At 60.2% G+C, this 22,820-nt stretch overlaps 3 protein-coding genes across 4 annotated transcripts in view; 1 reads left to right on the top strand and 2 right to left on the bottom strand.

Annotated features, from left to right (window-relative positions):
- Positions 1-11,091, bottom strand: part of LOC117651176 — a 96,149-nt gene extending 85,058 nt beyond the window's left edge. Inside the window, exons 1-2 of the mRNA XM_034394983.1 lie at positions 11,001-11,091; positions 10,661-10,763 (exon numbers count right to left, since the gene is read on the bottom strand). Coding sequence (XP_034250874.1) covers positions 10,661-10,763; positions 11,001-11,091 — 194 coding nt within the window. The remainder of the gene's footprint in view (positions 1-10,660; positions 10,764-11,000) is intronic.
- A 143-nt stretch (positions 11,092-11,234) lies between these two features.
- LOC117651175 (sortilin-related receptor-like) lies at positions 11,235-16,602 on the top strand. The gene is made up of 8 exons (XM_034394982.1): positions 11,235-11,329; positions 11,479-11,543; positions 13,343-13,673; positions 13,924-14,205; positions 14,371-14,557; positions 14,895-15,179; positions 15,250-15,563; positions 15,639-16,602. Exons 1-8 carry the CDS (start codon positions 11,235-11,237, stop codon positions 16,438-16,440), a joined length of 2,361 nt encoding a protein of 786 aa, XP_034250873.1. The 3' UTR covers positions 16,441-16,602.
- Positions 16,603-16,777: 175 nt separating this feature from the next.
- LOC117650848 (venom carboxylesterase-6-like) lies at positions 16,778-20,273 on the bottom strand. 2 transcript variants are annotated; one of them, XM_034394458.1, is made up of 11 exons: positions 20,080-20,273; positions 19,829-19,987; positions 19,366-19,507; positions 19,157-19,294; positions 18,927-19,083; positions 18,663-18,851; positions 18,359-18,561; positions 18,101-18,281; positions 17,799-17,983; positions 17,439-17,716; positions 17,114-17,297 (listed from the first exon to the last, which is right to left on the bottom strand). In XM_034394458.1, exons 3-11 carry the CDS (start codon positions 19,504-19,506, stop codon positions 17,114-17,116), a joined length of 1,656 nt encoding a protein of 551 aa, XP_034250349.1. In that variant the 5' UTR covers position 19,507; positions 19,829-19,987; positions 20,080-20,273. The 2 variants fall into 2 exon arrangements, with proteins under 2 accessions (XP_034250348.1, XP_034250349.1); XM_034394457.1 differs by lacking the exons at positions 19,829-19,987; positions 20,080-20,273 and adding an exon at positions 19,600-19,777 and having other exon boundaries at positions 16,778-17,297.
- Between the last annotated feature and the right edge of the window lie 2,547 nt (positions 20,274-22,820).

The raw sequence follows: 22,820 nt of genomic DNA, 5'->3' as shown, positions 1-22,820 counted from the left end.
TTTCCCTGACAATTCCAGGTTTTCCCTGTTTTCCAGGTGCGTGGCAACCCTGCACGTGAAATAATTGACAAAACGCAGTCCGTCCTTTTTTTTTCCACCAGCACAAAGCGGAGCCAAGCGAAGCCAATGGCCGCACGAACGGTGCGACCAATCGAACGGGTCAGGCGACAGTGTGGTGGCAGCCCAGCGCACAGGGTCGCGTGACTCACGGACCGCAAGCCGGTGCGGGCGACCCCGTGGCCCGTTCGACTCGCCGCGCGTTTACAGAAGCTGCTGGCCGCCCTGGCCGCCCTGGCCGAGCGGGCAGCCGCACAGGTGCGCCGTCCCCGCGGATTTGCCGATGGGTCTGCGGCCGACAGGTGGGTGATTGGTTCACACCGCGAGCGACGGGCGGCAGGGGCGGGCACCAGCACGTCGCTTCGCGCCAGCCTCGTCTCCCGCGACAGCTACTACGGGGCGCGGCGAGTGCACATCGGAAATAGTCGCCGCAAACAGCAAGGACTGGAAGCCCAGTTCTCCAGTTCCAGACGCCAGCGTCACGAGCTCGTCCCCAGACACAGTGCCTGCAGTGCCGGAGTGCATCGGGAGGGGCACGACGTCGGGGCGGAGCGGCAGCCGTCATGGCCACTTTGGCGCCCTGCGACTCGACCGGCCGGAGCCGACTAGCCGACCTTTAGGGCCCTTGGCACGACCTTTCGCTCAAGGAGGCGCTCGCGCTCTCTCTCGCTTTCTCTCCGTCTAAGTACATCGCGCGGGCGGAGCGCCTGCACTAAATGCAGCGCAGCGACGCACGGTTATTACCGTAGGAGGCTGTTGCAAATGGAGCAGCACTGGAAAAAGATTGTCGGAAAGGGATTTTGACCAGGCAGACGGCAGGGGCGGCCTGGGTTGCCCTCAGCGACCCCCGCGCGAAATGGCAACCTTTAGAGCAGCAAAGTTCAGTGAGCGTCGGGCGGCGCCAGGCGGGGCCCTCCGGACAGCAGCGCAGCGCGACCCCAACCGTAAGCAGCCTAGCCTTGCCGGCAGCCCCAGGGCAGCCTCGCCGCGGCCCGCGGCCCGTCCCGATCGGGATCCCTTGACATGACGACTCCGTCGCCGAACTCGTCGCCACGTCGCCGCGCCGTGAGGCCGTGAGGCAGCCCCCGCCCCTCCCGCGGGGTACTCCCCTTCCAGGCCAGGCTCCCTCCAGCCACGCAGAGCCCCCGCAGGGCCCCGCAGGGCCCCGCAGGGGATCACGGCTGCCACGACGACACGGCGCGACACGGCGCGGCGCGACACGGCGCGCAAAGCCGAAGCAGGATTACGGGCCGAGGGCTGCCACAGTTCGCCTCGGCGGGCGCGGTGTGCGGCACAGCGCGGTGCGGCGTGGAGCGCCACGGCCTGGATGCAGGCAGGGCAGCCGCAGGGCAGCCGAGCCGTCCGACCCATTTTCGGCCGCACTGCAGAGCATGCAGCACGCCGACAGGGACAAGAGGGCTATAATTGGTCGCCGCCTGCCCGTCCCGGCCCGTCCGCGGGGAAGGCCTGTGCAAGTTTCATCCAGCCCGGCTGTCCCTGGTCCGGGCTGTCTATCATCACGAGTCCGACGTGAAATATCGAAACCGGCTCGATGTAGCGCGTTAAAAAGGAAGACTCAGTTGACCCATTTCCGCAGTGTCAGCCTCTCTCCTGGGCAAGAAATCCCGGCCAGAAGCGCTAAGCTTACCAAAATTTTAAATTCCCTCTTTTTTCCCGTTATTTTTTTTTTTTTTTCAGATTTTCCCGGGGCTGTTTGGTCCGAACTCCCCGATATTTGGAACCAAACATCGACTATTGCAAAAGTGTTGCATTAGAGGAAAATTGACTAAAAAACTGATCAATTTATTTTCCTATTGTAAAATGCATTGTAAGTCAAACGATCACAGGGGTCACAAAATAAGCAACAAAACGTCGAGTAATCCCAATAACCCAGTTGAACTCAATTTATTTGACAGTTTTGCAAATTTCCCGGACCAAAAAATATTCCCGGCTTTTTCCCGGGGTTTTCCCGGACGCTCGACACCATATGACGACGGCGGACCGCGGATCGCGGAGGCAGGATCGGCAATGCGCTCGGCAGAGTTCGGACGTTTTGGCCAAATCGACCGGCTGAAGCGACTGAGCCGCCAGTCGGCAGGCGACGGACACCCACTGACGCCCCGGCGGCGCGTCTCGGCGGCAGCAGTAGCAGCTCCGCCAGTGGAGCGGCCACTGCTACCGCAGCCGCGCAGCTCTGTCGCTCGGCACCGCTCGGCACAGTCTGCGACCGCCTCCGCGTCCTCTCTGGAAATAGAGAACGGCAAACAGCGATCCGCGCCGGCGAGCCGCACCAGCGAGCCGAGCCACCGACTGCAAACTTGCAATACCCCGATTGGGGCGATTCGCGATTCGGAATCACCAGAGGCTGCGCGCCGTGCCTGCCTGGCCATGCCTGGCCGCGCGCGCCTTGAGTCAGATTCGACTTCTCTCTGCAAACTCAGCCCCCGGCAACCCTTCCTGCGGCCGATACCGGTGCATTTCCGCCGAGCCGCACACCCCCCGCTGATGACGCCACCAGCCTGCGCCAGCCAGCCCCGCTCGCCCGGGCCGGGCCGGGCCGGGCCGTGCACCGTGCCGTGTTCCGAGCCCGAAACGGGATCGGAAAATTAATTCAAGCGAGGCGGGGCGGTTCGGTGATGAGACAGAGGCCTGATCGGCGTGATCCAATTTACAGGTCCCCACGAGCGTCACGGCGTCGAGCGCGCCGCACGGCCGCGTGGTCGGGCCCTTGGTCGGGCTGCGAGGCAAGCCAGGCAAGCGAGGCAGACTTCAGGTCCCGGAGTCCGAGGCAGAAGACGAGCCGGCAGCGGGCGCCACTCCGTGTAACTACCCCGGCGGGTACTTGAACGGCTGCAGCAGATTAGCCCCGGCAGGCTGTAAGCCCGAGCCGTCCCGTCTCGTTCGAGGCACGCGGGCTGGTGCCGAGGCTGGTGCCGAGGCTGGTGCCCCGCCCGCTTAACACTTTGCATTAAGTGGCCGAGAGCCGAGGGGCGCGCAGCCTGCTAAAAGGCCCCCGTCAAGCGCCCCCTCCCCCCCCCCCTTTCCCCTACACGCTGCCCATCCCGACCAGAGAGATAACTTTAACCCAATTTCCGATTCGGCCGCGCGGTCGCTCGCTTGCCGCTGCCGGCGCGCGGCCCGGTCCGCGGCCCGCTCCGCTTAAATATTTCCCAAGTGATACAAAATCAAATATTTCCACATCCGTTCCGGGCGGCGCGCGGCAGACAATCGGAATATACATGAACTGAGAGGCAGGGAGAGAGGGGGGCGACATCGTCCGTGTATCACGTAACAGGGGCGACCGCGCAACCCGCCGCCCCCACCCCCGCCTCTCTCCAGTCCCATCCTGTCGAGATCAAATTAAAAAGTTTACCGGTGCCATCCCCCCGGCGCGACCGGCCTTCTGCTGCGGCCCGCGGCAGTCCGCCACTAGGAATCCGTTTTGGAAATACTTGGTGCAGCAGAGGCCGAGCACTTTGCGCGTCGCCGGCACACTGGCGGCACAATGCCTGCACAGTGCCCATGCAACGCGCCTGCACTGCGGCGGCCCTAAAGTCGGCGCCGACTAACTTGGGCGCGCCGCCATCACGGCGTCCCCGGCGGGCCCCGCCGCCGCTACGCCGCGCCGACCGTACAGCCCTCTCGCTTTATGGCCCGGGCTTGCCCGGGCTCACTGTCTCAGCCAATCACGGCGAGCGACGCGCTTTATGGCCGGATTAAGACGCCGTGCAGGTGAGTGCGCCGCCGCGCCGCCCGCCCGCGCGCCGTCATGCAGTGCCCCCCGCCCCACGGGCGTCCCTCACGGCCCCGGCCCGCCCCAGCCCGCCCCAGCCGCCACGGCGTGCGACGCGAGCGCCAGCGCGCCAGCACGGCGCGACCGAGCGGCCCCGAGGGACCGCGCGCGGCAACTTGTAATGAGATCCACGAGTCCACGAGCAGGAGTCTCAGCGGCGCAGCCAGCGACGCAGCCAGCAGCCAGCCAGGCACAGCCAGCCAGCCATCCGCAGCAGCCACCAGGGATGCGAGGGGGTGCGGGGCGGAGAGACCAGGCCGCGGAAAAATGGTGCGGTCGCCGGCAGACTTCTTGATTGAGCCGACAGCGGACGACTTGTCTCCGAGGAGACGGAAAGAAAGAAATTAGCGGGGCAATTTCGCCTTCGCATTAGTGGGCGACACGGCGTGGCGCGGCGTGGCCCGGCGTGGCACGCCACTGGAAATGAGTGACATCAAGGCAGCACTCCACTTGGGACAAGAGGCCGGGTGGGCGCGGCGCCGCAACACTGTCCCGAGGGCCGCCGGGCTGGGCCGGGCTGGGCCAGGGCCGCTGGGGCCTCTGCGGCCGCCCCGCACAATAACGGACCCTGTTCCCTCTGGCTCCCTGCTCCGCGGCCTGGCCGGACCCTGCATGCCCTGCCTCCCTGGACCCTGGGTGGGGCAGCCAAAGTCTTCATCATCGGGCTGGCCGGAGTAATCGTGCAAGGACTTCGGAGCCGACAGAAAGCCGGTTCTCGAAAGCCGGGCGCAAGACTGCAGCGTCCACCGGGGAGTTCACGCCGATACACGAGAAATTGTGCACCAGTGTGAAAAATGCAAAAATGAGATGCCCACGACCTCACCCGGGCGAGGCCGAGGCCAACGCGCCCCGCTCGCGAGCGCTTTACTTTTTACCTCTTCTTTTCACCGAAAACGCGAGATTGCGGTGGAGGGGTAGATACCGCCCCGGCCACCCCGGCCACCCCGGCCTCCGCCCCACAGAGGAGGAGGGGTCGCAAATAACTCCCTTTTCGCCTGCACCGCACCGCCGCCCCGGCCCCGCCCCGGCATGCACCGCAGCGGCCAGGGCGGCCGGGACGGCCAGGGACTCCTTCACCCCGAAGGAGCCGGCGGCGCGCTATCTCCACAAGCACCGCGAGCGCCACGATACACGGACTCTGCTCGGCCACCCCGACCCGACCCGGCCAAGACTACACGCCGCCGGGCCAGGACGCCGGGCCGACTGCTGGGCGCCCGCAGAGCCCACAGAGCCCGCAGGCAGCGCCGCTTATCACGCAAGGGGGCCGCAGCGGGGGGCACGCTCGGCGCCACGGCCGCGGAAACGAACCCCAAACGGGGCGCTGCCGGGGGGCACACCGCGGAGCGTGGCATGGCCAGGCAAGGCAGCCAGCATCTCGTCTTGAGCGAGCCTGACAGACGCCAAGTGCAGGCCTGGGCGGCCTGGGCGCGCCCCGGCGCCACAATGCGAGTCAAAGCTGTCGCGGCGAGACGAGGCGAGCGCTGCGAGCGCGGCGGCCCATTCACAGTGGCGGATCCAGCGCCGGGCTCACGAGGGGGGAAAGTAGCACTTTTTGCCTAATGCGGGTCAAAGCGTAGCTTGCTTTTTCCTACGTAATAAGAAGAGCATTCCTACCTTTCAGAGCGGCTATCTATGAGTCAAATGGGAAGAGGGGAGGGAGACAGTCTTATACAGCCCCTCGCCCTCCCCTTCCTCCTGGATACGCGCTTGCATTCATGTCCGCGAGCTGGAAACTGGAAACGAAAGCCAGGGGCGCCGAGCGCCGGCAAACGTAACTCATGCAGCGCACCCGCCTTTTTCGGGGCGACGCAAAGAAGCGGCAGACGAAAGGGGGGGGGGGAGGCTGCGAGGATCCCTCGACTTCCAGTTCCAGCGCGGACGCTTGTCAGATGGAGTGAAGCGAGTCCGGGCTCGAACAGTGCTGGAGCGCTGGAGCGGGCTATAGCGGGGCGGCGGGACCATTGTAGGCCTCGGGCTTTCTCTACTCTCGGCCTTATTTCATCACAGAAACTTATCACATTAGGAACCCCTTTGAAATAAATGCAGAGCCGCGTGCCAGGAGCAGGCGCGGCCTGTCCCGACCAGGCAAGGCGGGCAAGGTGGCTCTCGGCGGCCACGCGGGGGCGCTGGGCTGGTCGACGAGATGGAGCGCCTCGGTCAGCGTGGCGGCGTGCATCGCCATGCGCGGCATGCGCGGCGCGCGGCGCGGGGACGTCTAAGCGGCCGCTCGGCGCCCCGAGGGGGGCATTTGTCAAAACAACAACATGGCTGCCGGGAATCCTCCATCCTGCTTTGCGTCCCGGGGCACTCACTCCGAGGAGCGGCGGCCGTTTCTCAGAGACTGGCCCTGGCGCGCAACGCACCCCGCGGCCTAAGATGCCGCCCCCGCCGCCCCCGGCCCGCTTGACGGCCCGCCTCCACGCGCCACGGCTGCTTCAACCGGCGGGGAGCTAACTGCCGTGATGAAAATTTGCCGGCCAGATTGCACGCAATTAATTGATGAATTATCGCCTCCCCGAGGTGCTGGCGTGGCGGTGCTGCCGTGGCGGTGCGCCCTGCGCCCCCGTCGAGCGCGGCCGCGCGGTGGAAACCGAAACCGAGTCGCCGGGTTTGTTTCTGGCGCGCTGGCGGCGCTGGCATCCGAGCGCGCCGTCCCGGAAACATTCCGGCGCTGTGGCGCTGTCGCCCTGCCATCCCGGCCATCCGCCGCGTGCCTGGAGGCGTGCCTGAAGGCCTGGAGCGCCAGCTCCACATTCGCCGCAACGGTATTGCGCGACGCGACGCGCCACCCGAAGGCCAGAGGGCCGCGGGCGTTGTTTTTGCCATGCCAGGGGGCGCTGGGGTGCTTTCCGCGCGCCCGTTCCCGGAACAGCATCAACGCCATGGTACGCGGTACGCGGCCGTACCGTACCGTCCGGCTGGGAAGCAGAGGCAAGCCGAGCTTCCTGCACAAGCAGGCACTCCGGGCGACTTTACCAGCCAGTGGAGCCGCCAGCCTGCAGTCTGCACGCGTTGGCGCGGAGAGAACCTCGGAAAGAACCCTGCCCTCTTCCTTTCAACGCTGCAAGCACTTCGGCTTTGGCGCGGCGCCCCTCAGTGCTACATCGGTACATTTCGACTGGCTCTCTAAAAGCCCTGCTTCCGTCGGCCTCGCTGGCCTCGCCGGCCTCGGTGGCCTCCTTCCCCGGCATGCTTCGGAGTGAGAGGTCCGGACCGCGGCCTTGGTGCAAGTTTCGGAGTGCCGAGTACCGATACCGCCACACGCCAAGCCACCGTGGCTCGCGGTGGAGCCTCGCCCCGCCTCGCCCCGCCTCGCCCCGCCTCGCCCCGCCTCGCCCCGCCTCGCCCCGCCCCGCTCGGCCGCAACGCCGTGGCGACCCGTGATCAAACTCCTGCATAATGGAAGTTCGGCACGCGTGAGAGCCACCGCGCCACCACGCCACCGCAGCGAGAACAAGTGGGCCACAACCACAAAATACCTCAGCCGGGCGCGACTATCAGAGCAAGGTCAAGCGAGCACGCAGTGGACGCAATGCAGGGAGGGTGGCTAAGGTGGGCAGGACCCGAGCAAAGTCCTGGAAGGACGGTCGCTACACCGGTAATGCCAAATGAGGGCCTGTCCACGCCAGCTGCTTTGGTCGATGGCTCCGCACCCATTGCCTCGTCAACATCCAAACTCGCGGTACATAAACTTTAAAACGCTCGGCTAAAAAAAAAACACCACACCTCCCGGACGAATACTAAATGGATACCGTTGGCGAGTTGTCAGTGTGTTTCCCCGTTTGTTTCTTGTTTTCCGAGTGTAAAAGTTGCGGCCGTTGGACGGCACGGCACGGCACGGCCGCGTGGGGGGGTACTTACGCGGCGCTACGCGTTTGTGCATGCCCGCTCCCCCAAGCCAGCTAGTCCCCGAGCCCCGTCCCTCGAGCCCGCCGCGCACCGCCTCGCCTCGCCCCGCCCCGCCCCGCCCCGCCCCGCCCCGCCCCGCCCCGCCCCGCCCGCTACGCGCCGTTCCGCGGCCAGTCCATGCACGACACGCCACAACACAAAAAGTTGCGCCAACAACTTCCAACAATTAAGAGGGATGAAAACACGGCCAGCCCGGCCCAATTTTTGTACCGCATCTCCTGGGGCCGAGCAAGCACCAAGTACAGTGTGGTGGCGAGCCGCGTCCGGTCGTCGGGCCGCCTGGCCGTCGTCGACGTGCTCGCCGGCGGCAGCGCGGAGGGTCACGCACGCTCGGCGGCACGGCCCGCGGCCTGCTCTCCGCGGCGCAATGAGGCACGCCCCGCCCCGCCCCGCCCCGCCCCGCCCCGCCCCGCCCCCCGACGACGTGCCAAACGCCACGAACAACGGCCAGATTGTCGAGCCGCCGTCTCGGCCAACTTGGCCGCGCGTCTGCAGGTGCGGAGGCCAAGTCGAAGGACCCGTTTTCCAGGAAGAAAGGAGAAAACTTCTCGGCAGCCCCGGCGAGCAACGAGAATGAATATTAAGTGGAGGAGGGTTTGGGGCGCTGGACCTTTGCACGCAGGGGGCGGGGGGAGGGGGGGGGACTCTATCTCCATGCAAACTAGGACAACGGCCTGTCGATGCCAGACTGACTATTAGCGAGAATGGAGGTAAAAAATTTAATTTCCAGGCATGAACAGCCAAGGGCCGGGCCCACCCCAAGCAGCGCCTGGAGCAGAGCAGTGGACGGTAGTCACGCCGCGCACCCGGAGAACTTAACGCCCCGCGCGGGGCACAGGCTGGGGCACTGCCGGGCACCGCGATGCGCAAACTATCAGACACATTGTGGGCGCGTGACCAGCATGCCGCAGCGTCCTTTTGCATCCCATGACTCATTAGCTGGGACGAAGGGAAGGGCCCTTCCCGCCGTGGTCGTGGGCAGGCGCGGGCACAACGCCGCCGCCCGATCTGTGTGGGAACGCGGCGGTGTACCGCGCAAGCCGGCGGAAGCGGGATGCCGCAGTTGTGTCCAAATAAAGCGGATTCCTGTTTCCGCTATTGTTCGTTTGTTTCTGTGCAGAAGCTGGCAGTCGCGCCCCGGAGGCCCCGGAGCACCCCGAGCCCAGTGGAGCACCCTACCCCACGCGGGGGCGCGCCGCCCAAGGCAAGGCGAGGCGAGGCGGGTTCAGAGGTGAGCCGGGCATAAATTTCTCAGATGTGACAACGGCGAGGGGAGGGGGACGGGAAAGCCGAGGAAAAGGAGCGCGTTTCATTCCTCTTCTTTCTTCGGACAAAGATGCGATATTCCAGCCGGTAATCTGAGGGGCTTTCTGTCACTGTCCGCGATGTAACAAAAGATTTTCTCCGCCACTCTCCCGGCGAGACGCGCCTCTCCCGGCCTGGGAGAGGGAACCAGAGGGAACCAGAGGGCGCACTCTCCTCCGCATCGACCGGCCGGTCGGGCCGACACGCCGACACGTATGCGGACTGCGTCGACTGCAGCAACTCGCAGGGAACGGCTCCGGAATGGCTGCGCCTTGGCCGCGCCGGACTGCCGCCCGTCAAATCCAATTTGAATTGAACGTTGCGCGAGGCTACGCGAGGCTGCGCGAGGCGGCCGGCCGAGTCGCCCGCCGTTGCCGCCTTCGTCTTCCTCCCTCCGTCTTTTCGCAACAAACAAATCCAGCCGGCTTTCGGGCCCGGCTCGGCTCGGCCACCACGTACCTCGCGGTGCCGGCGGAGCTGGTGGAGCCTTCCACCCTCGCTCTCCGCCCTCCGCCCCCAACGAGGCCCTTGCCGCGAGCCCTCAGAGCCTCCCAGAGCCTCGCCAGAGCCTCGCGACGAGCCCAAGGCAAGAAATGGGAGGAGGGGGCGGGGCGGGGCGACTCAAATGCCACCACTACACTGGAGAAAAATCGATATGTAGGCAAACCGGCGAACTACCGGCGCGGAAAGGTGGGGGAGGGCGGAGTGGTGCGGGGCGGGGCGGCCCGAAAAGGGTGGGCCGATGTCTGTGTCGTCTGTCTAGGGGTGAGACGCTAGACTCGAGTGAGGCAGCCAGGCGCAGCCAGGCGGGATAGGGATCTGCGGTGTATAGTCGCTCTCTCTCTCTCCGGCCTGCTTCATATGACACCTGCAGTGCATTGATGCGTATGCACACGAGATACGCCATGGCGCCGGGCGGTGGGGAGCTTTGTGGGGTACCTGCAGTGGCTTCCCTGCGCCGCGCGCCGCCCCGGCCTGCCGAGTCCCTCCGCACGCGTCCAGCACGCTGGGCCGCGCTGGGCCGCGCTGGGCCGGGCGGCCTTCCCACCAAGCCCCACCCCACCCCACGCCAGGGGCGGCAGGGCGGCGGGGCGGCGGGGCGGCAGGGCGGCAGGGCGGCAGGGCGGCCACCCCCCGCTGGTATCTGGTTATCTTTCGCGGCACGACAGGGCCAGCAAGGCCAGCAAGGCCAGCAGGGCCGGCCGGGGGCCTTGCCCTGCCTTGCCCCCTGAGCCCCAATAAGAGTCCAACAATCAGCGGGATTAACACGGCGAGGCCGGGATTAGAGCTGATTAGAGCGCTGCTTCGGCCCTTCGGTTGCTTCGGCTCGGCCCTGCTCGGCCTGTGTCGTCGCCAGCCCCGGCCCGGAGCGCCACGCGGGGAATACAAACGGAGAGGAAAAATTGGGACGCAACGACCCCGACGAAAATGGCATCAAGACGCGACGCGCGGGGCCCCTCCGGTGGCGCCTGGCCGAGCCTGGCCGAGCCTGGGCCCGCTTCGAATCAAGCCTGGCTTCCCAGGGCGATGCCGAGGCGATGCCGGGGCGATGCTCGGCAGTGCGGCAGAATGAACAACGCGCTGTCTGTCCCTTACCTGTCAGCAGCCGAGACGTCGGCCTGGACCTGCGGCCTGCGGCCAGCGGGCCCTGGGGACGATGCGACGCGACGCGACGCGACGCCACCGAGCGACGCTCGCGCTCACCGACCGAAGGGAGTCTGGAGAAGACAAGTCACTGGATCAGAGCGGCATACAAAGCACTCCAAAAAGAGACCGCCGATTTGCAACTTTCTTCCATGTCAAGGCACTCCAAAAAGAGACCACCAATTTGCAACTTTCTTCCGTGTCAATTGGCACTAGTATAGATCAATGGCCAACTCATGTGCTCTGCATGGCACGGTTACAATGTTCAGCGCACTTGAGCCAGATTACGTACCACTGAAGTCATGACAAGCCAAGAGCTGGAGCTGACACCATTCAACATTTAAGTATATTTTACATACAATACAAAGAAGATTTTTCAGCATCGTATAATTACTCTGCAAAACTATTTGAAAAAATGGAAACTAGGGAAGTGAGCGTTAGGAATGTTGAATCAAGCTCGATCTGACCAACTTGAATTTACCAAGACTTGTAAAGGAGGCAAGATTCAGGAATATACTAGTGATATATGAGCATTGAGATCTTTGAGGGTAATGAACATACAAGCAACAAAAACATGCAAAATTGGCAATTGAAGTCAGAAATAGAACAAGCACTAAAGAGGTAAACAATTATAAAATTTCAAGTGCTTAAAAAAAAAAAGAAGAAAAAACCTTTACACAATTTTATGATTTAATTTTCCAACAGATAACAAAAAAAAACATGTAGCCCTGAGTATGTGTAAATGTTTATGATATTCACACCCTCTACAGCTGGTATAATCAAGAATTGATGGGGCTGTCAAAATGTCAAAGATTTTGGAATGATTTCAGCGTTGGTAAATTTTGATACCTTCTTAGCTTGAGGTCAGTGGTTTCCAAATAATTCGTCACTTCATAGATTTAAAAATAGGGCGAACACTAAATAGACAACACAAAAAGACTACACAAAAAAGAAAAAAGAAAATGGAAGTTGCACATAACCTCAAACTTTTGGCTAAATTAGCCGAGAATCAATGGAATTTCAAGACCACAGCAAGTAGCATAGATAGAAAGCAACAAAGGGCACATCAAGGGCACAAAAACTGATTTCCTTGTCAAAGAATTGTCGCAACTTCACACTTCTCCCTTTGATGCGTTTATCGTCAACGACAATACTCCGCGGCGTAACTGAAGCACTGCACTCCCCCGCTCACGACGGTCGCAACCGACACTTCACACATTTTTAACCAACTCTTACCTTAAAGGCGCGACGGTTTCATTCACATCACACGTGATAATATCCCTTAAAACGTCATATCCAACACGAGCACTGCATCGCACGTTACGACTTCACAGCAGGTAAACAAATTGGACTCCCGTCGGTGTCAAGCGAGAGATACTAGCGCTTTGGCACGCACGTGGGAAACTCAGTAAACTACAGAATGGAAACAGGCTGTCGTCGCCAAAATGTCCCCAACCACAGCTGTTTTGATTCACACTCCAACGCGCGAACGGCAAGCTGGCACTCGCACCCAGCGAGCAGTTTGTTCCTTCTAGAGCACGTTCCCCGTGGTTTTTGGCATTTTTCCAAATAGAGCCTGGTTCTTTCCCATCTCCGAGGCGTCGACTGCTGCCGCATTCCAGCGCGACGGTTGGCAGTGACGCGCGGGCAGCGCCACTGGCGGCAGCGATGCCCACCGCGCCCAGGGCTTGCCCCGGCCTCGGCGGCTCCGTCGGTGTGCGGCGCGCGCGACGCGGGGTAGCGCCGCGGCAGCGCGGCACTACTCACCGCCTCAAAGCGGCATTACTCCAGCGGGGTTGCTTCGCATTAATTGATGTGGATGCAGTGGGGGTGGCGGCGAAGGGAATCCTGGCGAGGAGGGGAGGGGGGAGTCCCACAGTGATTTACAAAATGAACTGTTGTGACATCTCAATAACTATATCAAAGCGTGCCACATGGCTCGAAAAGTACTAAAATTGCTGTTTCCCCGTCAGCAAACAACAAATTTTGAAATCAGAAGAAAAACCTTAAAGTTCGTTTTAAATAAGCGACTCTCTAAAGAAATGTGCTGTGCCGTTGCCTGCAAGTAACCGGACGGCCGTGAGAGGCTTGAGAGGCCGTAGGCAAGACTGCGGCGGAGAGGCGGAGGAAGGAGGGCGGAGGGGTGGGCCTGGGAGACAGGAGAAGTGGCGCGGGAGCAAAGGTCAGACAAGGGCTGCAGCCCGGAGGGCCGGAGGCTGGGCTGGAGGCTGGAGTGGGGGGTGTCGGCAGAGGCGTCGGCAGAGGCGTCGGCACCGTCGGCACACGGCGCGGAGGGCGACAATCGATCAGGGGAAAGAGACAGGCCCGGGCCCCTCGGCCTGCCTCAGCCCCACACACAGGGCCGTGCCCGCCGTGCCGGGCTAAGGCTGGCTGCACGGCCGCCCGGCACGGAGAGCGGCGAGCCCGGTGGCGATGAGGGACCCTCACCCACACCCTCGGCCAGCCCTCCTGGAGCCCTCCCAGCCCGGCGAGGGTGAGGGCGAGGGGCGAGGCGAGGCAGCCAGTCTGGGGCCAGCCGCCACCCCGCGATGTGGACCGACGCCCTGGTGCTGCTGCCGCTTCTGCTCGGCGGCGCGTGGGCGGCGGATGGCGACGCCCCGGCAGCGAGCGCAGCGAGTGCCACCGCGGCGACGGACACGGACGCCGGCGAGGACAACTTTTACGTGCCGGCGTCGCCGCCACTGTGCCCCACGAGCAGCTCGCACTTCTCCTGCGACGCGGGCCGCTGCCTGCGCTACGAGGACGCCCAGGGCCCGGGCGGCGAGTGCAGCAGGCACTGCGTGAAGCCGGCGCCCACCTGCCTGCACCGCAAGTTCGTGTGCGACGGCGTGCAGGACTGCGAGGACGGCGCCGACGAGGCCGACTGCGTGCAGTGCAGCCTAGACGCCTTCCCCTGCGACGGCCTGTGCCACCGGAGGGAGCTCATCTGCGACAAGGCCTACAGGTATTCCAGTCCGCCGCGCCGGCCGGCACAGCCAGGCACAGCCATCCCGTCACGAGCCCACCCCCTGACCGAACCCGGCGCTGCAGCGGCTGCAGCCTCGCTCCCCTTCGCCCCCTTCCAAATGCAATTACCGCCACTCTCAGAGATTCAATCACTTTTAGACCCACTTTGTGAGACTGGTGCTCCCAACCTAGTTGCGGTCATTATGCAATCTCTCACTGGGGCGTGCCATGTTCTTCCCCGCCCCCAGCCACTGCCGCCCCGCCGGCACGGTCTGCTCGGCGGCGCCGTCGCCCTGCCCGGAGCGCAGCCAGGGCATCGCCAACGTGACCTGCGACGGCGTGCCCGACTGCGCGGGCGGAAGGGACGAGCGCTCCTGCACCGCGCCGCACCACTGCCGGGCCGGCGCCTTCTTCTGCGACGGCCGCTGCATCCGGGCGTCGCGGCGCTGCGACGGCGTGCGGCACTGCGAGGACGGCGCGGACGAGGCCGACTGCCCCGCCATCCTGCACGCCATCGCCGTCGTCTTCAAGTAGGTCTGCGGTAGTCTGCGGCGGCCGGAGTGGCCAACGACATTCGAACGGAGTTTACTTGGTCGCCGTCTCTCTCGAAACCATGGAGTTGCGAGAGCGACACAGCACTGTTCGAAATCAGCCAGCAGGGAAGTCCCACCGACTCGATGCCTTTCATGTTGCAGGCGCCGCGGGAAGGTGGTGTCGAAGCGCGAGTGCTTCGAGTGCGGCAACGGGCGGTGCGTGCCGACGACCGTCAAGTGCGACGGCGTGGACGACTGCGGCAACGGCCGCGACGAGAAGCGCTGCTTCACGCCCGTGTGCGCCGCCGGCGGGGGCAGGAACTGCGTGGCCACCAAGTGCACCGAGCAGGCAAGGCCAGGGCCGAGGGCCGAGGATCTACTCGCAAGGGAGATCGGTAACTGCCCGATGTTCGCCCCGAGTACAACAAATTTCGACCTAAATTTTCCGAAAGGTGCCTAGGCACGGCCTCCGCTTCATTTGGCAAGTGGGAGATGAATGAGGCGCCAGAGCGCTTTCAATCGGCATGTCCTGGTTCGAAACCAGATGCCTAGCGTCGGGAAGGTCGCCTATCTCAGGCAGCTCTTTGGCACGCTGAGAGAGCAAGACCCTTACACCGCCAACACTACCGAAACAAGCTTAGCCTTTGGGGCCGTCCTGTCAACTTGGCGGTGTGTCCTGTTTGCAGGGCATCCCCTGCAGCTCCGGCTACAAGTGCGGCCGCCTTAAGTGGGCGTGCGACGGCCACCCCCACTGCGACGCCGGCAGCGACGAGCCCTCCGACTGCCGGGGGCCGCCCCGCGTGTACTTCTGCCGGCACGCGCCGGCCGAGGCCGCCGCCATGCCCGCCGCGACTTGGTGCGACGGCAAGGCTGACTGCCCCGGCGGCGAGGACGAGGAGGACTGTCCGACCGAGCCGCCCCTGGCCAAGGTGTACTGCGCGGACAACCGGACCAGCCACGCCGCCTTCGAGGTGAGCCATCGCACCCAGGCCCTTCCCCTGCGCCTGCTCGTCCACCTTGACAGCACCGTTGTGTCCACAGGGGGGCCGGGCCGTGCAGTGCGCGCCGCCGCCGCGCCTGATCCACTGCCACGACGGCACGCCCCGGATGGAGACGACGCGCTGCGACGGCGTGGCGGACTGCCCCAGCGGCGAGGACGAGGACGGCTGCGGCCAGTGCTACGACGGCGCGGTGCTGTGCGACGCCCGCTGCGTCATGGCGTCGCGGCGCTGCGACGGCGTCTTCGACTGCAGCGACGGCGCCGACGAGCGCGGCTGCCACGACGACCTGGTGCTGGGCTCGGCCTTCTTCCACCCCCGCGTGTGCGGCCCTGGCTACTTCGACTGCGGCACCCGGTAAGCGCCACTTCCCTGCTCGTCTCCTTCCCTCGCCTCCCGCACTCAGGGTCCCCGTCGTTGCCCTGCCCCCAGGTGCGTGGCCGAGAAGCACGTGTGCGACGGCGTGCGTGACTGCGAGAGCCTCGCGGACGAGACCAACTGCAACGCGTGCCGCGGGGACTCGGTGCCGTGCGGCGGTCGCTGCGTGCGTGCCGTGACGGCCTGCCCGTCCGAGACGCCGTGCGGCGCCAACGCCTCCGCCTCGGGGATGTGCGACGGCGTGCAGGACTGCGCCGACGGCCACGACGAGGCCGTGTCCCCGTGCGCCAAGAGCTGCGCCGGGCTGCTCTGCGACGGCGTGTGCCGTCCTCTGTCCAGCGTGTGTGACGGCGTCCGCGACTGTGGCGACGGCCGCGACGAGGCGGACTGTCCGGAAGGCGTGACCAATTCGACGACCAGGGAGACCTGGCGACGCGTCAACCACCGCGTCGAGTTCACCTGGATCTACAGCAGCGTGTTCACCGTGCGCGGCGTCACCACCAATGTCACCACCGTCATCAACGAGACGGTGGCCGTCACCACCACCAACATCAGCCCGCCGCCCCCGGGCCCCGCGCCGCTCCCCTGCCCCACCACCACCACCCCCGAGCCCACCACCACCCCCGAGCTGGCCCCCACCCCCGCGCCGCCCCTGCGGGGGCAGCGCCCCGGCCGCAAGAGGGGCGCGCAGGGCCGGCGGCGGCAGCAGCAGCGGGCGCGGAACGCCGCGCGGAGGCAGCGCAAGCAGGGCGGCGAGGAGGAGCAGCAGCAGCGGCAGCAGCAGCGGCGGCGAAGACAGAGGCAGCGGAAGCAGGACGCCGCGAGGGCTGCAGGGGTGGCGGACAGGGACGTCTGAGCGAGCGGGCTGCAGCCACCGACCACTACTCTTATCTCACCCCCTGGGGAAGACCAAGCCTTTCAAGAGCCCCTCTTGAAGCCCACTGCCAAGTAAATTAGACTGAATCTTTCCACTACATGAACACATAATGTGCACAAAGCTGTTTTAGAAAAAAAAAGGCGTTACACAGTAAATACTAATAAAACTTGATAAATCCTAGTTTTCTGATATTTTTTGCTACCAATGGTTATTTCAGCACGCTGCTATCTCATGTCAGCTCAAAATATTTGGCATCATTTGGCATATGACAAGATTTTATTTTGTACATAGGTTCAAAGAAAATGTGCACCACTCATAAAAACAGAAAACAATTTATTTGGCAACAAAAAATGGATATAGCCTCTAGACAAGCCACCACACAACCAATATCAACTTAAGAATCCTTAAAGTATACAAGTCCTCACTTTGAAACTAACTTTTTATGTAGACATACAATCTCTTGGTTTTATATATTAATAAGAGTACAAAAATATAAAAGAGATGAACACAGTTGCTAAAAAAGCAGTTTGAAAGTATTGGTCATTCAATATATATATACAGTACACAGATTACAAAACATATTATTGTAATGTAGTGCTGCATGCAGAACAATCCCAGTTGTACATGCTGGAGAGACTTTATCTGTACTGTATCAGAGATTATTTCTCAACTTTTCCTTTCCAGCATACATATTATCCCAAAACAACATCCTTCTTTCAGCAATGGCCCCTTTAATATTCTGAATAGTTGGTCCAATCTCAAGATAAGTTGCTTGTCTTTGACTCGCTGGAAGCCATGCAACATCCAGTGATGAGTCAGTTCTTGGTGTTGGATGCCTGCAAGTCAAAAAAATTAGAAAATGAGGAAATAATTATGGGATGGGGCAAAAATACAAGAAAAAAAGGTTAATGTGAGACTTGACAAAGCATAAATGCTTTTCTAACAGTTATTGAATTAAGTAAAAGCGCCTTACTTACCCAAATTTTACAAAGTTTGTCCACATCTTCACAAACTTCTCCCTCATTTTCAAATCTTTGATTGGTACATTATCACTTGACGGCAATAGATCCATTTTAAATAAGTATCCCAACTCATCAGCGTGGCAAGCACCTCTTACGTGATCTACAGCCAAAACGTTTCTAAAAACATTTAATGCACCTTCATAGCTAAACTCATACAAATATGGTGCAGAGAACTTGCAATGATACTTCATGGCACAGTAGAAACCATGTACAAACATCAAATCCCCAGTCAGCTGAAAATAGAGAGACTTTATAGGTTCAAGGTTCATTATTTACCAGACTATTTTTTTTTTAAATAATATGAAACAGACATACATTAAAATAATCAACCAAATTTTCCTCTGTTAAAGGCTTGTTTTTCATGTACTGCCAGCGGATTAATTCTGCCACTTTTGATTCTTCAGGTGATCCTCGAGCTAATGACAAATCTGCAGGGACAAGTTTAGGGATTCTGCTATCAAATTTCTTCAGCATTTCATTTCTTTCCTTTCCCATTATAGCTAGAACAATAGAGGTACGTATTATTATTATTATTTTTAATTTCAGAAAAATAAACACAAAGAGAAGAAATATTATTCCTGCTTAGTTTAATATAAGTTAATGATTGTGATTATTACCTGCCAGAAGAAGTATTGCTTCTCTGTTGTTGACTCCTGCTAAGAAGGGGCCCCGAAAAAATCTACCTTCCTGCAGTATTTTAACTGGATTTTCACATAAAAATGGCTCTACAGAACCGTCTGTTATTTCAACTGATGGGACAAATGGAAATGGTTTCACCACACAAGAGTATTCTTTCTCCTAAAATTAAGAGCTTTGAATTATTAAAATAAAAATAATAAGTGCAGACAGGAAATGGAATCAAAATTTGAATGTACCTCTTTTGAGAATGAATTTTTTGCAGCCGCCTCTGTAAGACGATCTGCAGGAATTGTTTTCAGGTATTTAACTAGGTCTTTAGCATTGTTACCCTTGAAGCCCAAGCTCTCTCCAAGGTGGAATGCTCTTTCACGCCCTTGGTTAGTGAATGCCCATGGGTTGAGAGCAACACCACTCTCACATATGGCAGAAGAAAACAAACCTAAAATCATACAATAAAGAGGAATGGATGAATTTGCATTTAAAATTAATAGCATAGCAATATTAAAATTGGACTGATTTGTACAATGTAGGGTTTCTTACCCTTAGACATAGGCGACATCATGTGCAGATGAACACTAGCCCCTCCAGCACTCTCTCCAGAAATAGTGACTTTCTTTGGGTCTCCTCCAAAATTCGATATGTTTCGTTGAATCCATCTCAGAGCAGCAACTTGATCTTTCAGACCCATATTACCCTGTCCATCCCCTGGTTCATCCACACATAAAAAACCTAGACCAAAGAAAATCATGCATTGTGGCAGCAATGAAATATAAATTTAAGAAGCCAAGTTCATCTTCATCTTACCAAACACACTCAGTCGGTAGTTAATGGTGACTAAAAGAACACGTTCTTTTACTATGAAGTCAGGTCCAGTCATGTCTGTATTTCCACTACCTGTTGTAAAGCCGCCACCATGCAGTCTTACCATCACAGGCAAATTGGAAGAGCCCCAAAATGGAAGCTAGGGACAGTAAAATTTATTTCACATTTATTACTCATGCATACATGAAAATATTAAGAATAATAGATCTCACCTGTGGGGTGTAGACGTTCAAATACAAACAGTCTTCACTGCCTTGTAAGTTCCGTAAGTACATATGATGTTGAATACACACATCTCTCTCTTGACAACAGTCTTTTACTTCTGTCCACGACTCAACAGGCTCTGGGGGCTAAAATAAACAAACCATTCAGGTCTGCACTCTTGACTTTACAATATTAAAACAAAGATTTTTGTACTCACTTTGAACCGCAATTCACCTATTGGTGGACGAGCATAAGGAATTCCTTGAAAACTGAAATATTTTATGTTGGATTCTGGAGATTTCACTTCATGGCCACAGATGGGGCCAGAATCCGTCTTAACTTGTGGTCGCGGCTTCATGCTGAAATGGTTAAAAGTAAGCATTTTATCTTGAAACAGGGTTTAAATCAACACAAAGAAATTCACTGTCCAAAGCACATAACAGTCACCAACATTTCACGGAAGTAATCCATTTACAAATATGAAATGACTTAAAATCTAGATTTTACAGCAGCTTGGGTCTTCAAAATTTACAACGTATCAAAAGGACCAAAGACAGCAAACCAGTAGAAACGTCATAGACTGGTGGTCAAACCACAAGAAGCTAGCAGGGAATGTAGCGCTTCTTATCTGCAGTGGTTTTATAAGTGGTCAGAGTGCATAGGACGGCAAGAGAGATTACCTTGTCTGATCAGGCGCATCAGGTGAAAGACCCAAAGAGGATGGATACTGGTAGAGATAGCCTGAGATAGCCTCTACACTGACACATTCACCCTTCTTGAGACAGAGCTTGTGTCTAGACAGACGGTGATATGGAGCCTCTCTATCGCAAGCGAACGGCCTGTGGTACAAAGGAACGTTTGAGCGACAAAAACCGAATTAGACAGACAGTATAACTTGGAGAAAAACAAACAGTGCTCCTCCCTACTGTACCTGGCGTTTGGCGCGGCGCTGTGACACGACGCGACATCGCGCGGACCGAGTTGCCAGCCGTGACCTTTGCGCCTACATAATGCACGAAGAAATATGCAGCAGCTAGTCGGTACTGTTTTTGTTGCAGAGCAACAGCTGTCTCACAGCTGCCCTGCTTTACCGCTACTGTGCCGCTATGTGCCGCTGTGCGTAGTGCGCGATCTCTCATATCCAATCCTGCCCATTGCGTATGAAAAAGTTTCAAAGGCTCACCAGCTTTAACAATGACAATGTACGACACATATAAAAATTCATCATGGAATATTATGAAGTAGCAACTTTGGTCACTACAGGGTTCTGCACGAACCCACAACTGAAAAGTCTTTACTACTTCGTTTCAAATTGGGTGGAACCCAGATTAAAATTTTAACGATCGAATGAGGCCATGGTGCTCAAGAGCAGGAGGTAGAGACAAATGAAGCGCCGGAATGAATGGAATGAATGGGCCGGCGATACTCCGCGTCGGATCGGATGCGCGATACCCCGCGACTGCAGGTTTGCAGATACCCCGCGCATCGCCGGGACGGGACGGGACGGGATGCGAGCACCCTCCGCCGGAGGGCGCTGCCTGCCCCGTTCGCGGGGGTGCTGGGGCTGGGGTTGTTGGCAGAGCGGCAGCAAGCGGCAGACCCTGCACCGCCACCTGTCCCTGCAGTCCTGCAACCCCTGTCCCTGTCCCCGTCGTCTGCGTCAAGTGGCGCGAGGCGCGGCGGCAAGGTGTGTGAGGAGGAAGACGAGGAGGACGAGTCGAATCACTGTCACCCCGCGGAGCACCGTCGCCATGCCGCCGCGATGCCGCCTCGATGCCACCGCGGCGGGCAGATCTCTTTCTTACGGATGCGGAATTGTTTCCTCTGGGCGAGGCGGGGCGAGGCGGGGCGGGGCGGGGTGCTCCTGAGGTAAATGTTCCCCCTGCGTGATATCCACGGGGGCGCGGCGCGGCGACACGGATTTCCATTTCGAGCCCCACAGCCTCACATCCCCGCGAAGCACATGAAGCGCACCCGGTCCTTGATGCGCGCATCAACCTGCCGAATCAAGCCGTTTGGCGCGGCCCCCGCGGCCCCCGCGGCCCCAGTGCACGCCAGCACGACAGCGCGCCCTGGGCGGGGCGCGGGGGCCCACCTGAACACCAGCCTCCACAAAGGGGAGGGGAACAGAAAGTTGAGGAAACGACGGCGTGGTGCTTGCAGGCTGATTCCGAAGGGGTCTCTCTCTCGCTCTCATGGGGACGTCCCGCATAGGTGTGAGAGAGACAGACCGACGAGACCTCCCACTCGGAATCAGGTTGGTGGTGTGCTATGTACTATTCCCTCTTACGCCGTGGAGCACTTTTTGCAGCGTGGACAGGTTGGACAGCCCGCCGGGCCGACTCGACCCGAGCTCGGCTGTACACCTAGTCCCTATGCAGTGCCCTGCGGTTGAAGTACACGAGCCTGGAGAGAAGTTCCACGTCCTAATCAGCGAGCGCACGGGCCACGTCGAGGAGGCCGTCGTGAGGCCGAAGAGCGCCGAAGAGTTCCAGGAGGGCTAGGGGCAGGGGCCAGCTCTAGGGCCAGCAAGGGCCAGTGGCCATGCCGGATGCAGGGGATGGAAATCGGCGAAATGCGGTTCAAGAGGTGGCGAGGCGAATGAACGGCGGAACGAAGAAATGACGAATAACGAGTCGACTCATTCCTGTCCCCTGGTTTCCCCGACCCCAATCAAAGTTGCTCGCTTGCGCCTGCCTCCCTGCCGCCCTGCCTGCCTCCCTGCGCCTTTCCCGGCCACAACCGCCGCAACCGCCGCCGCAGCAGCGGCCCCTCTCATCGGGCGCTGCGCGTCGCACAATTTATTCCGTTGTGTACATTTCCAAGAGTTTCGCCGCGTCCGCGTGACGAGCGCCTGCCGCTCTGCCCGGCCTTTACCCTCCGCCCTGCCGGGGCCCTGCCGCGGCCCTGCCGGGGCCCTGCGCCCTGGGGCGTTGTTATTTCCCCGAGTATTTAGAGCTTTCTTTGTGGCGCCCCGCCGCCCCGCCCCGCACCCCGTCGCGACGTCTCCGTCGCCGCGCTCTTCGCTCCGCCCGAGTGATTTTTCACGGCGATGGTGGCGTGGCGTGGCGGGGCGTGGCGGGGCGTGGAGGCGGAATGCGGGCCGCAGTGCCGCGGGGCGGCGAGGAACGGGGGGAAGCAAGAACACGGCAATGCTATTGGGACTTTGGGACGGCCTCGCCGCGGTCTCGACAGTGGCTTCTTTGTTGGGAGTCCTCCGCGAACACCGAAGGCGCCGGCCCCGCCTCGCGCACGTACGCTGCAATTAGCACCTCGCCGACGGTCCCAACGCCGCGCGCTGCGTGTTAGCACTGCGGCGTGGCTGGTGACGTGGCTGGCGAAGTGGCTGGCGGCGTGGCTGGCGTCGTGGCTGGCGTCGTGGCTGACTGGCGACGTGGCCCCATGGAGTTGGGGCTGCAGCAGGCAGGCAGGCAGGCTGCCGGCTGGAGGAGCAGTATAAGGGGGCCTCCTTAAAAGTGAGAACGTGATCTGATTGAGATGTAAGTCACGACGCCTCGGTTCTCCGCCCGGCTCGGTGCGCCCCTGGGCCGAGGCCTCCCCCCCTCCCCCCTCCACCATTCCGAAACGTATGCATCCCGCCGCACACGGTCTCAAAAATTATTGAGCGGCGTGGGCACGGTGGGCACGGCGTTGGACGCTGCCTCCCTTGCG

The sequence above is a fragment of the Thrips palmi genome, unplaced genomic scaffold (assembly GCF_012932325.1).
Source record: "Thrips palmi isolate BJ-2018 unplaced genomic scaffold, TpBJ-2018v1 HiC_scaffold_5, whole genome shotgun sequence".
Taxonomy (NCBI): domain Eukaryota; kingdom Metazoa; phylum Arthropoda; class Insecta; order Thysanoptera; family Thripidae; genus Thrips; species Thrips palmi.
The sequence above is the reverse complement of the archived record's forward strand: the minus strand, read 5'-3'. Positions and strand labels throughout refer to the sequence as shown.